Source organism: Nothoprocta perdicaria, unplaced genomic scaffold (assembly GCF_003342845.1).
Source record: "Nothoprocta perdicaria isolate Ctin4 unplaced genomic scaffold, notPer1 scaffold_168, whole genome shotgun sequence".
Lineage (NCBI taxonomy): Eukaryota > Metazoa > Chordata > Aves > Tinamiformes > Tinamidae > Nothoprocta > Nothoprocta perdicaria.
In genome coordinates, this window is record NW_020454849.1 from 1464477 (window position 1) to 1478489 (window position 14013).

At 40.4% G+C, this 14013-nt stretch overlaps 1 protein-coding gene across 3 annotated transcripts in view; it reads right to left on the bottom strand.

Moving 5' to 3' along the window:
- Positions 1-2607: 2607 nt before the first annotated feature.
- PIP5K1B (phosphatidylinositol-4-phosphate 5-kinase type 1 beta) overlaps positions 2608-14013 on the bottom strand; it is a 98753-nt gene continuing 87347 nt past the window's right edge. For all 3 annotated transcript variants that reach the window (XM_026035843.1, XM_026035842.1, XM_026035841.1), the window contains exons 14-15: positions 8777-8894; positions 2608-3198 (exon numbers count right to left, since the gene is read on the bottom strand). In XM_026035843.1, coding sequence (XP_025891628.1) covers positions 3196-3198; positions 8777-8894 — 121 coding nt within the window. In that variant the 3' untranslated portion in view covers positions 2608-3195. The remainder of the gene's footprint in view (positions 3199-8776; positions 8895-14013) is intronic.

Genomic DNA, 14013 nt, shown 5'->3' on the forward strand with positions numbered 1-14013 from the left:
GCCACGGGGCCGAGCCGGGGCGGAGCCACGCGGCGGCGGGAGGCGCCTGCGCCCGGGCGGGCCCACGGGCCACAGCGCAGCGAGGAGGGGGGCGATTGCCGTGAAGTCACAAAATGCTTAAAATAAATAAACAAACAAATAAATAAACAAATAAATGGAGTACCCGCTCCCCCCCCCCACACACACACACAGACGCCGTCCCGCTCCGCCGTGCGTGAGGCACGCGGGAGCGCAGCCGCCCCGCGCCCGCCGCCGCAGGGCTGTCCCTCGCGGGAACCGCCGCCTCCGCGCGGTGTGTGCCCGGGACTGGTTATCTCAGCTGGAAAGGCAGCTCTGTCCCCAAGTTCTTCTACTCTTCCATGTGAAATTATTTCCCACTTTCCCAAAGAATCGGCCATGTTATTTTCCCCTCAGCAAAGCCGCTCTCCCTGTCCCTTCCTGGCAAATCCTGCGGTTGCTGCGCGGCCCCGCGGCTGCTCCGGCCTCCCCGGCCCTCCGGAGCAGAGCTGCTCCGTGCYGCGGGGCTCCGAGACCTCTCCTCGCTTCACGGGCAGCCCTGGACCGCTCAGCGCGGAGCGCGGGTGCCTTCTCCTAYGTGACATTTGTTCTAACTTCTAAAAAATTATGCTTGCTTCCATTAAACAATCCATGCCTGTAAAAAGGCTACCAGGTATTTGTTTCATTTGCTGGCATTTTCTGGGTAGTTGCATATTGATTTTTCTTTAATCATTAAACGTCTTTTGTAGGTGTACAGAAATGTAGGATTGTCATGTTTCAAAGATAAAAACAGAGCAGTGAGTTCTTACAACGGAGTATTCAGTATTCAGTATTCAGTATTCAGTATTAGCGCTTCTACTGCCCCTTCCCTTCCCTTCCCTTCCCTTCCCTTCCTTTCCCTCCTGCCAAAAAAAAAAAAAGAGTGGGCATGTTAATGAAATTTACAGGTGCTCGTAGCCAAGGGAATTGTTCTCACAGCTTCCCAAGGGCTCGAGTTACTGGGTGGCCRTTTTCACAGTTAGTTCCTCGTGTTTTTCGCCGTTTCTGTTGCCCTTAGGCGGACGCCGCTACCCTGTGGTGTGTGTTGGCGCTGCGGAAGGTGACAGGCGGGCGGCAAATGGCTCAGCGGCAGAGCGAGGCCTGGAGCGGGGCTCYGAGCCGATGCCTTTTCCAAGGAATCTGCCTTGGCCCGGCTGCCATGGGAGCCGCCACGGGCAGGAGGCAGAGGCACCACAGACTGCGCCTCTCCCTGTGCTGCAGGAGCAGTGCCGGGGAGGAAGCTGCGTTGCCTCAGGCATCAGGGAACGACCAACGGGATAACGTATTGTGGGATGGGAATTAGTAGTTTCAAAGTGCTGGATTCTAGTTGAAGGTCTTTCCCCTGACCCCGACTTAAGGAAGACTATAACAAACTATAGGAAAGGCAAAACTCTCTCTCTGAATGCCACGGGATTAAGTTATAGGATCGGATATAACCAGATTCAGAGTTATTCCCTGTATTTCTATTCCCTATGTGTTTCTTAAGTGTGTGGCGTAGAGGGCCTGAGTTTTGCACACTGCCAATGACCTAATTCTTCTTATTTTGCTCCCTGTGGTGAGTTCCATCTGTTTAGGTCTAGAGAAATATACCAATACATCACTTTAATAGCACAGGGAGTTGATTACTTGTGCCCGTGCCGTCTGTGTGCGTTTCATTTGTGCTTGACAAGCATTCCTTTAGACCAGCTTAGAGACATATTTGAGTGTACTTAAATCCTCAAAGAGCCACTACTGATGCAAACTGAAGAGAAAGCAAATTGGTGCATGAAACATGCATGTCTTTCCAGACCTCCTGTTCTGTAGGTTGCTTGAATTTTTACACCATTTTGTGCATAAGGAAACCTGTCGTTAACCTTGCTCAGTTGTAGTCATTGTTTCCTCTCAGGGTAAGTACATATTGATACAAATTAATAAGTGAACATGCTTCAGAGATGGATTTACCTCTAGGCTCCATAATCTGCAGTGGATTTCCTTTAGCAAGTATTGAAGTACTGTTTTCACTTATAAATGACCTTTGTTTTCCAAGAGGACTGTACCCAGAGGATGTTTCATTCTCTGAAACATTTAGTACAGATGCCCTGTTTTTAGACAAAATGATCACATTAAGTGATATATAGTCACTTAAGTTTTTCATCCTATGGATTCTTGCTAAGGATAAACAATAAAGAAAAACAGACCAATTTCTATATTTATCTTAATGTGATTGCCTGTACCAAAAATCCTGAAATGCTGCAGCCAAGCAGTGCCTGCTGAGTAAGTTCTTTTGCCTTTAATACTGTAGTTTAAAGATTCAATACAGATGCTGTGTGGTTCAGTGGGCTGGTCCATCTCTTTTAAAGACTTTCTCTTGAAGGTGCAGAAATACCAGAACAGTACATCTTGTATGAGTCACAAAAAAGCTGATGCATCTCACAGTCTTGGGAACAAAATATTTTATTTGTCAATAAAACTATAGTTTACAGTAGTATTTACTAAATAAATTATATAATTTTTCTTTTACAAGCAATAAACTAAAAATCAAAAAATATTTCATAGACAATATATGTACACAACATAAGGCCCTGTTATAAATAACAACTTTCTCTTCTTTTCACCAACAGTGAAAACAGCTTCAGAGGCTCATTTTCATATAGTATGTGCAGAGACTCACCTCAACCCTTGCGTGTAATYGATTCCAATTTCCACCCACAAGGACTTAAATGATTAGAACTGAAGGGTGAAAACGAGTGAAGTTACTTTTACTCACCACTGTGCTGATTTTTAAACAGGTAAAGCAGGCACTACCCTTTGCTTGTGCATAGTTACAGAACGCATGCGGTTGAAGCCACCACAGGGTCGATAAGAAAATGCCACTTTGGAGTCCAAGAACGGTGGTTGGCAGGACGCTGGGAAACAGCTCTGACAGACAGTTCTTCACAGTTCAGCAAGCGGCAGCACAGGCAGCGCAGTGCGGAATGGGTCACGTCACGTTGGCCAAGTCCATCAGTCTTTTCCACACCTCCAGTATCCTGACTTTCTTAGAGATAAGTTCAGCTGATTATTTCTTTGTCTAGCAGGCTCAGAAAATTCAGCCTTTTTAAACCAGCGGGGCAGAGAGTGCTGGTTGTCAACTGTGGTCACTTCTTGTCCATTGTAGCTTTATTCTTCATATATCCTTTATTACTGAAAAGACAGAAATAAGAAGCAAAATAGTTTTATGCTTTCTTTCTTAAAAGGTTTTAAATGAATGAACCTGATTCAGAGGTTGGGCACAGTTCAGTGGTATTCTGCTCCCACCCTGCCCCCTAGTCAAAAGCATCTGGTCTCTGTTCGTGTACAACAGCCAACCCCATAGCATCTGCAAATTCCTCAGCACACAAATTTTAACACATGAAATCCAACCACTTGCTGCTGAAAACATTGGACGTGAGGATGTCACAGAAGAATCATCACTGGGAGGGCTGGGCAGTTCCCAGCAGCTTTTATCGTGTTGCAGAACCAACCAAGGCTTTTGTTACCTGGAGTGTGTCAGGGAATAGAGTCGTCTTACTGCAGCTACCCATGAAAGTCCACTTGGCTTCCTCAGGATACCCTTCCCGGATATAAAGTTACTGCTATCTACCAAGCTTCAGGCACCATCAATGTACTAGTCAAAGTCACAGCAATCATATTCCATCACTAAGAAATTACTTAATGAGTCAGAGTTTTCTAAAGTAGATCCTCCATAGCTGTTACCTAATACAAAGGGTTCATCACTTCTTGGGATCTTTACCAAGTCAGAGGGGAATCAGCAGTGCTGTTCTTTGCTAAACACATTTCACTACCTGAAGTGAAATGTGTTTCAAACTGAGGATAAACTGACTCCGGAGCAAATCTCACAGTAAAGTCAAATGCACCTGCAACTGCTTTCCAGCTTGGAGAACACAGAAACAAAAAACAAACATCTGGAACAACCTCACTTTAAAGGCTTCTAAAATATATATATATATAAGGAGGGTACAAGTTCCCATTATTAAACTGATTTTTTAGGTCACCTTTAAATTTTACTCTCAGATATAAGCGTTTAACTAACCTTCAAACAACTCAGCAACAATCTAATCTCGGCTGTGAACAACAGGTRCACTCCGAAGGTGTTTTGAATGCTTATCTTATAAAAAAAAAATGAAACCAGTAGATTTAAATCAACATTTTGGTTATGACTCCTAGCTCTAGACCTTGAACCTTGAAGAACTGTATTAAGCTGCTGCTGTATGGTGCATTGCTGGCACGAACAGTCAGGGGTCCACAGACAACAGTGGTCAGTTGTAAAAACACACGTTTCTCCAAAATTGTTCACTTTATCTCTAGATAGCTGCATTATTCTGGCCATGGTAGCCCACATACACTTAAATTGYCACAGTAGGAAAGTAATGCAATCTTAAAGGATGCAGAAAAATTTAACAGCTAAAATGGATTTGCTGGACAAATCAGTAAAATTAAGTGAAATCTTAAGAATGGTATGAGGGTAACAAGGATAACAAGGACATATACATTCTTGAAAGAATGAATGTAGCAAAGAAAGGTTGAAAAATGCTAATATAGCATATATATGTATAAACACTAGTATATATATTTATATATACATATGAATAAACTAGGATAAATTGGTTAAATTTTTCCACTGCCTTCTAGTTTGTGTTTGAAACCCAGATGTGAGTGTCTGCCTTTTGGACACAGGTGTAACAGTCAATCAACACAGCTTCAGATACTTGGCTTTACTACTCGACTTTTTTGGAGCTCTACTTTTCTTTTCATGGATTTGTTTCCAAGAAAATTAATTTCCTCATACAASACATTAAAAGCTAGGCAAAAACCTAACCCTTATCCCAAAACCTAAGTGACAATATAATGTGCTGCCTTCTTAACATCGGTGTAAATTGCAACACAGGMAGTTCCATCTCCATATGAGGAGGAACTTCTTTACTGTGAGGGTGCCAGAGCCCTGGCACAGGCTGCCCAGGGAGGCTGTGGAGTCTCCTTCTCTGGAGATCTTCCCAACCCGCCTGGATGCCGCCCTATGCCCCGTGCTCTGGGTGTGCCTGCTGGAGCAGGGGGTTGGACTAGATGAGCTCTAGAGGTCCCTTCCAACCAAAACCACTCTGTGCTTCTAAATGATAAACAATTTGTGTATCTTTCTTCCCCCAAAAAAGGCAATGCTGTTTCCATATAACTATTTTTGAACCACCAATCATCCATTATAATCAAAATGCAAAAACACTCTTCAAGCAAAATACCTTTTCAAAGAAAAGCTGTAGCTAAGTAGGTAGGCAAAATCCTGTATTTGCTATCAGCTGATTTAACTTGCATGGCATCAATGCAGAGCAAACTTTACAGTTTGTCACTGTGCTATTTACAGGCATGCTCTGCACTTATACATAGTAAGCRTAAAGAAAATCAAATCTTTTCCGAACCAGTCAATTTAATGCTAAAACTCACTACTCTGATTTTACTGACAGTGTAGTTTGTCAAAATAATATGACAGCTGCCTTCCTATCAATAAGTTATTTCAAGAATAGGCAGACAAAACAGGCTCAAAAAAAAAAAGCTCAAAAAAAGCGGAAACTTTGTTGTAGAAAAGCAGCAACACAGGAACAAACCCCTTCTTACATCTACAAGCAATGACTACTTGTAGGACTCAGTTATCCTGTTACTYATTTACCACCATGTATTATGATACCTTCAGTCTATCTTAAATGGCATTTTGTCTTCTTAAAGAACTGCTTTACATTTTCATAAAGGAAAGAAACCTTTAATGTTTTGGCTCTCTAGAGAGTAACATTTCAAATTGAATTTATTTTATATATCTGCATCTGTATTTTTGCAATTTTAACTAAAATTGTTATAATTAATTGCAACTAGATTATTTAGTATTTAAATATCACTACRTTTCTTAACAGTGGTGGAATATTTGGAAATAATTTAGATTGCCTTATATTTACTGTTTAGTTTAGAATTTGTTCTAAACAAAACTAATGTTTTGTTAATGAGAACTATACTTCTTAATCTGGCTTAAAACATTCAACATAAAATTAGCCAATGGTATTTTGAAGTAAACTTGGATTTGATGAAGTTCATAACAGTACTGTTTAGAGTAATGGATGCAGAAAATGCTGTTTTGCTGAACAACTTCTTTGCTCCACACAGTCTTTAAGCTGGAAAATCTAGTAAATTCTGACATAAAGGCCATGTGGTTCTACCCACTTCCTAAGATACCACCTTTAACACTATTACTGTTACCTAGAAGCATTTAATTTTTACAATCTCTGTCCCCCCACCTTACTTGACTCTCTACATTTGTATACAACACCATTCAGCTAAACGTCATTTAAAGGTTTTTGTTTTTAAATAGTAGGTTAAGAYAAGGTCATTTTACTACTATATTTTATTCATGCATAAGATGAAAAGCACGTAGTTCGTAATTTACTATTGGACAAAAACTTGCCCAAGAACTTTAGCAAGGCAAGAGCAAAGACAGCAAAGAATCCCTAACTGATTGAAAGCAAGTTAAGATATTATTTATTATAACATCTAACAGATAAGACTGCAGCTGCATGCTGCAGTCATGCAGAGATGCAGACAAGGATTATTAACTGTGATCTTAGAGGAGAATTTGGGAATGACATCTAAGGCTATATTTTTCCACTGATGCTCTTAAGAGGTCAAAATGTGTCTGATAGTTTGTCAACTGAGGCTGAACCAGCTAATGTAATCACAGTTGTGCTTGCTGTGTTTTGGGACAGGTATATACGAAGTCTCTTGATGTTGTTCAGGAGGCTGCAGCACTGCACGGGTTTGTCGGTGAGTCGGGGGTAGCCCATTTCTCAAGCAGTTTGGCCACCTGAGCAACAAGTGCTTAGCCACTACACCCAGTTTCCCTGCAGTGCCCACCGTGGCCAGACTTTGTCCCTGTATCTGCGTGTCAGGCTTGGGGATTTTGGGGTGCAGGGAAAGGGTGCTGCCAAGACAAAAGAGAAGGTATGATCTCTCCTCTTGAGACCTTGTTATTCTTCCAGATCCTTGATCAGGGGTGTTTACATCCCTCTAGCGTAGGTATTTTTCCATTGATACAGAATTCAGGGGAGTATGAATACCTATCCCAGTCTCCCAGATGTAATAACAAACATGTCAAAAACCCCAAGCTAGCTGAAGAGTCACACTGCACTGAGTGTGATATGGACAGGACCTCAAGCAGGTACTTCACAGTGCTGAGCAGYACATTTTTACTTAAACCAAAAACTGTCAAAAAGAAGTTCTGGCCTACCAGTCTACACAGACACAGGGTAAGATGCATGTAATTGCCCCTTGCCTATGCATTTCCCAAACCATTTCAGGCTTTACAGAGTACTCACATCAACATCTTACTAACAGCAAGCCCAGGGAATAAAAATCCTACAGGAGCAGGTTGGCTTAAGCGGCTGCTTGAGGTCACACTTAACWAAATCCATTTCCTATCTAACTGACCACTGCTGCTTGGTGCTGTGTCATTTCCATGGAGGCTGTAAWGACAAATCCTTCCCTATCTGGGCTGGGCTATTAAATTAGTAGCTACTAAGTGGATACTTAGTGGGTGTAYATACTGCATATATTCAAACATTGCTGGWTTAAAAAACAAACAAACAAACAAAAACCAAAAAAACCCACAATGGTACAAYGTACAGAGAGAATAGCATAGGGACCAAACAAAAATGTTATACATCCTGGAACAAAATCAGGAAGCATACAGAAAACAAGGTATACCATGGGCCTTATGTAAAAGGATAGCAATCATCAGGGGAAGAATAAAACATTCATTAGAAATGTAATGAACAAACTTTCTTTTTTCCCTATTTTTTCAATGTAATTCCAAAAAATCATTGACATTTCTTTAAGAATGTAAGAGGTAATAGGATAACCAGGATTTAAAAATTTCTATTTAAGGAAAACAAATGTCGGAAAACAAATGTCAGAAAACAAAACAAAGCAAAAAACCTTAATATGGTTTCCTCCTATTTTGATACCAGGATTTTTGAAAAGGGTTCCAAAAGTGAAATGCACAGAACTGCATACAAATACAACTGCAGTTGGGTGCCTAATGCTTTTACATAGGTGGAAAAAGAGCTGTATACTTCAGGGGAATATTAAAACACTACCACTGATGACACAAAGACAGCAAAAGATGTGGGCTTCATCACATCTTTCACCTGTCAGATAAGCTGATCAGTAAGCAAAAACAGTAAAAAAGGGTGCATTTTTAATCATATTCTTGCCACTGCAAGAAAAACACAACTGTTAGATATTAATATACTTCAAATTCAGCCGTACTTAAAATCAGTCAATGGCTTCAAAAAAATTAATGTAAACACTAGGCTTTCCTCTCTGGGAAAGTTTACTTTCTTCATTGTGTGACCTTTGATACAAAGAGGAAAAAGATGTGCTTTTTTAAACTCTCCTATATGCATGGTAAATAAATAATAGGAAAAAAAAGAAAAATAAAGAAAAAAAAGCTRCTGTCAAGGAAGAGCTGAAGCTGATGCTGGCATACCGCCAAAGCACTGTAGTTAATAATCACTTAGATTCTTGTAGGATGCGGTTTGGCAAGGTACTTAAGCATGACATTTAAGCAATACCTAAATAAACTTTTGGTTCTTGAAATTCTGCAAGCTTCTTGCTGAGCCTAGAACAAAGACACTGATGGGGAAAAAAATAAAAAGCCCATGAAACCAAAATCAGTTTGAGAACTTACTAAATAGACATCCAAAACTGAAGCATTATCATTCTCCATTTCCAGTGTGCTCTGCTCTGAGGTCAAGTAGATGGCACTGTCCTCTAGAGTGAACGTAGAACTTGAAGGCAGCCCTTTACTGGAAACAGAATGGAGAACACAGTCAACAAAAAACACCAGCTGCAACAAACTTAAAAGCGTATTTTAGAACGGCTCTCTCAAATGCTTTAGATACTAGGTAAAATGAGGAAAAAGTAAACGGGTAGATATAAAATATGTCAACAATTCACAGCTAGATAATGGGGCTCATTATACACAATTTGTACACAAACTGCAGTGTCTGTTGATTTACTTGCATTAACTGAAATTCACATCAAGGAGGAATATTATTTCTGAATTCTATTGCTCTTTGGAAGATCAAAATTACACTACAGTATAACAGTAAACATGAAATAATTTAATTAATTTCCAAAGAGGCTGTTTCCACGTTATGGTGGAATAAATGGAATAAATTTTGGTGGCATTTAAAATGTAAAATAGAAAGAAAAATGATGTGAGAAGAATAATTAGTAGTTAGTGTAGCTATGCAAAGAAGGAGTACTTGCAAAACACTGTAAAAATGTATTATTTCAATCATTGGTGCGATTTTCACTCACTGCTACAGAGAAAGTGTCTGCAAATGGACAGGCATTAAATATGTATCTGCAGAGACTTTGTTTTGTTTTTGCAGACAGGTTTGGAACCTCAAAACTGAAACTCTCAGCTTTATGGGAAGGTAAAGCTGCCACTGCATCAGTTTTCTTCAGCASTTACCAGAAACTGACTTCAGGCTGCCCTGAAAATTCAACAGTCAGTTTTGCTGAGCCTTTTTTAATTTTTTTTTAAGCGTTCTTCCTGTTTACACGCAAGGCTAAAAGCAAACAATTCTCCATCCCTGGAGAATATCAAAACATGGTCACAGCTACCAGTCCAATATATGAGAGTGTTAATTCCCTCCTCCTTTTGGACAGCTTCATGGCTTAGCTATGCTTCAGATCGGGGATCGCTTCCAAGTGCGCCAAATGAGAACGCAAAATAGACATCAAATTAAAGTGCTTAACGAGATAACGAGTCCTCAGTGCATTTGGGGAAGCTAATCCCTGAAGTGTATAGAGGGGAAACTAGGAAGTGAGTCACTGTCACGCTGKGGCTCAAAGAAGGCAGCTGCTTCTGCCAGGAGCTGGACTGAGCTGCACATTAAGCTGCAGCATTGCACATTGCACACTGCTTATGTAAAAACAGCTTAGGCACAGCACCAGCTTGCAGCAAGAGATATCCTCCACACTGAAATTAAAAATACAGCCTATGGTCAACAAAGCTTCAGTTGGCAACCATTTTAATGTCAAAATACCACAAGCATCTTGTTTACTGAAATTACCTTGTAATGACATCACTCAATTGGTTAGGTGACTACGAAACACATGAAGACAGAATTAGGAAGAAAACCAGCCAAACAAAAAAAAAGCGTCACTTTTCCCCCTTTTCATAGGAAAATGGGAAATCATGTTAAAATCTCACCCTTAGTGTGAAGGCCTATCCTATTTTGAGAAGCACTATATTTACTATCCTTATGCTGAAGTGAGGAGAAAAGCCATTCTCTGACCCCTTCTAAATCGCACACTCCAACACATCTAGTCAGAAAATGGGTTCAAGATTTTTCTCTTGAGTAGAAAATAAAATCTTCCTTTTGCAAGGTCCTTGTAAAATGCTTAGTGKATCCTAAGAGAAAGAAGTTTATTCAAAAAGTTAAATATCCCTAGRGATTACAATTTACAAATATAAAAACATGAAGTGTTGACAAAAAGTTCTTCAGGAGGAGCAATCATATTAGACTTGTTTTCTTTCTTGTAGATTTGCAGAATGACACTATTCTTGTACATTTGAATCTAAAGATAAGATGTGGAAGATGCCATTATCTTGCTAAAGAATCCAGGGGAAAAACAGTGCACTTTGTTAGGAAACCAGCATGACCTAGCAGGAATACTCCACCAAAATCATCTGGAATCCTCTAAACTTTCTTAAATTTTGATTGCTTTTTCTGTCTTTCACCGTGTTTTACACATATTGAAACRTAACTAGTCACTGATAGGCATGAGAAGTGACAGTTTCAGAAACTTAAAAAATCTATTATAATCACAGAAAAAAAAAGAGACACATCATCCAATGCATCTACTTGCAAATCTGCCCACAAGACAGGTAGGATTATTGAATCTCCCTGCTTTGCTTTGACTATACAGGCTTTGCAAAATGCTGGAACACACACCATTTACTAACAATTAACCAAAGCTAAGTTTGGGCTTTATTTTTTTTTTTTTGCTTGTTTTGTTTTTGTACTACTGGATCTTGTAGGAACTTAAGCAAAACTAACAGCTTCTTTCAGCTAACATGCCAAAATAGCATGACAGAGCAAACATAAATGAGAATATAGCCACTCAGTCTTCCCTGCTGTTAAGAGCTATAATAAAAACAGAGATTAGGGAGCTGGATGTCAWATATGCTTTCCTGTAGCATACCCCACAAAACATTTGCTCTGCTGAAACAGCTGCAAATTTGCAGTGTGCAGTGAGTTTGAACACTGCAATATAAGCTTTTGATAAAATTGCAGCTTATTGCATCATGAATTKTCGTCTTCAAAAGTCTCTGTTTACAGAAGTTAGTCAGAAAAGTGCTTGCAAAATAATTGGACAGTAAAACTAYTGTTTTAAGCCACAATACCTCACCAACTGTTGCAGACAGACTGTCTTGTCTACATTTAAATGTGTGTCAGTATTTACAGATATGTTTAAATAAATGCTTTAATTAGTTGAATGCTTTCATAATGTAGGAATATTAAAGCAGCTCTAAAGTTCAATCTTGCAATTCAGTTTATGAATACCATATGCTGCTGGAACAAAAAAGGTAGCTCAAACATAGTAAAACTCTGCTGTCAATAAGACAGAGTTTTAAGGACACTGAAACTACATACTGGAAAAAACAGTATGAATGGCTGATAATAAATGAGTAAAGATCACCATAAGCACAGTAATTTCATGGAGGTGAACAAGTCTGCAATGCTTTGAATTAAAATAAGAAGACCTGTCATTTTTGACAGATGTGTCTGGCCTGACATACTTAAGCGAGGACAAGTGTAGMAATTGCAAGCAATTGTTTGCAGAAGTGCAACAGTGCAAACAATTATACTTTAGGATCTTTACCAGGATTACAAAATCCTAGCCAACCACAACCAAATCAGCATGAGCCAACATGAATCAGCTCTGGGAGGCATCCACACAGGCAGCCTCTTCCAARGAATGCCACTGGGTCCTCCTCAACAGAAGAAATCAAGGTCTTAAATCAAGACTCATGCAGTTGAGTATGGAAGACAAAAAGAAAACAGGTAGGAAGAGAAATTCATACCTCGTAATATTTGCTTATATGTTAAGTATGTTAAGTAAGTATGACCCCTGAGGTCAACAGAATAGCAATTTTAAAATATACTCCTCCTCTCTCCCACAAAACAGGCAAACCACTGCCACCATCAAAAAAATCCAAATGTTTCAGGTGTTCTCTTCTTTTCTATAACAAAATGTTGCTTCAAACATTTGGATAACTCATTCTAAAGACCTTTTTTTTTGCTTTCTTATTTTTTTTTCTGTGCAGAGAAATATCCCCTTGATTTTTCTAGCTCTGCATTAAAACTAATTCCAACAAAAGGTACTGAATGCAGATTAGATGCCCTCARCTTGGTAAGCACAGAGGGAGGCATTCCTACTTCAATGTATAAAGCTCACAGCAACTTAAGGAGTTGCTTTTAAAATGTACTGAAGAGAAGCCAAACCCAGCTTTTTCTATTCATACACCAAAATCAAAAGATGTGACAGCACAAAAAGATGTGACACACAGCATAGGGAGCAAAGGATGGAGGAATAACCATCAAATCAGGAAATGGGAAGATGACAACTCACTGTTTAAACTGATGCTGGTGGAGAGAAGTTTATGATAATACTGCAGACTGGCTTATGATGCCATATAGTGCTTCAAGTGAGGATTCTGCAGAGAACTCAAGTATAAGGTAATATTGCAGAGTTTATGATGCTGCAATTCTGTGAAGTTATGGGAAGACTCACTGCTTCCTGGCAGCATTGCTTTTGCACTTTTAACAGTGAACAAAGCATGAAAAAAGATTGTAAAAACAATTCATATATACCTGCTGGTGAAAGATATACTCTTGAAATAACATTCATTTGTAGTGCTGCCAAATCCTGTTACCCAACAATTGCTAATACTAATTACATCACTGTATTACAAATACTGGAAGAACTTCAGATTTGGGGCTGCTGCAAACAGATTTTTTCTTTTCTTTCCTCGTGCAGCCTCAGCACGCTGCTAAAACTGATACTAACAAACAGAGATGGCCTAGTGGGAAATGTGAAGGTTGGGGCAGTCTTGTCTGCAGTGACTATGAGATGTTGGAATTCACAATCCTGTGAGGAGAAAGTTGGGCAAGAAATAGGATTGCAAGGACTGGACTTCAAGAGTGCTGAGGGARCTGGCAGGGGATGTTGCTCAGCTATTCACAGTCATCTTGGAGAGCTCATGGAGAGCAGGGGAGGTACTGGAGGACTGGAAGAAAGTAACATCACTCCAGTCTTCAAAAAGGGCAAGAGGGAGGACCTGGAAAACTACAGGCTGGTCAACCTCACCTCTGTCCCTGGAAAGGTGATGGAGCAGCTCRTCCTAGAGAGCATCTCTAGGCATGTGAAGGAAAATGAGGTGATCATGAGTAATCTGCACGGATTCACCAAGGGGAAGTCATGTTTGACCAACCTGATAGGATGACTACGATAGGATGACTATCTGCATGGATGAGGGGAGAGCTGTGGATGTTGTCTACCTGGGCTTCTACAAGGTTTTCGACACCATCTCCCATAACCTCCTCAAGGGGAAGTTTAGAAAGTGTGGATGGAATGAGTGGACAGTGAGGTGGATCGAGGGCTGGCTGGATGGCAGAGCTCAGAGGGTGGTGATAAATGGGGCCGAGTCCAGTTGGAGGCCTGTGGCCAGTGGTGTCCCCCAGGGGTCASTACTGGGTCAAGAACTGTTCAACCTGTACATTAATGACCTGGACAAGGGCACAGAGGCACCCTGAGCAAGTTTGTGGACGATCCCAAGCTGGGTGGAGCGGCCGACACTCCGGAGGGCTGCGCTGCCATCCAGAGGGACCTGGACAGGCTGGAGAG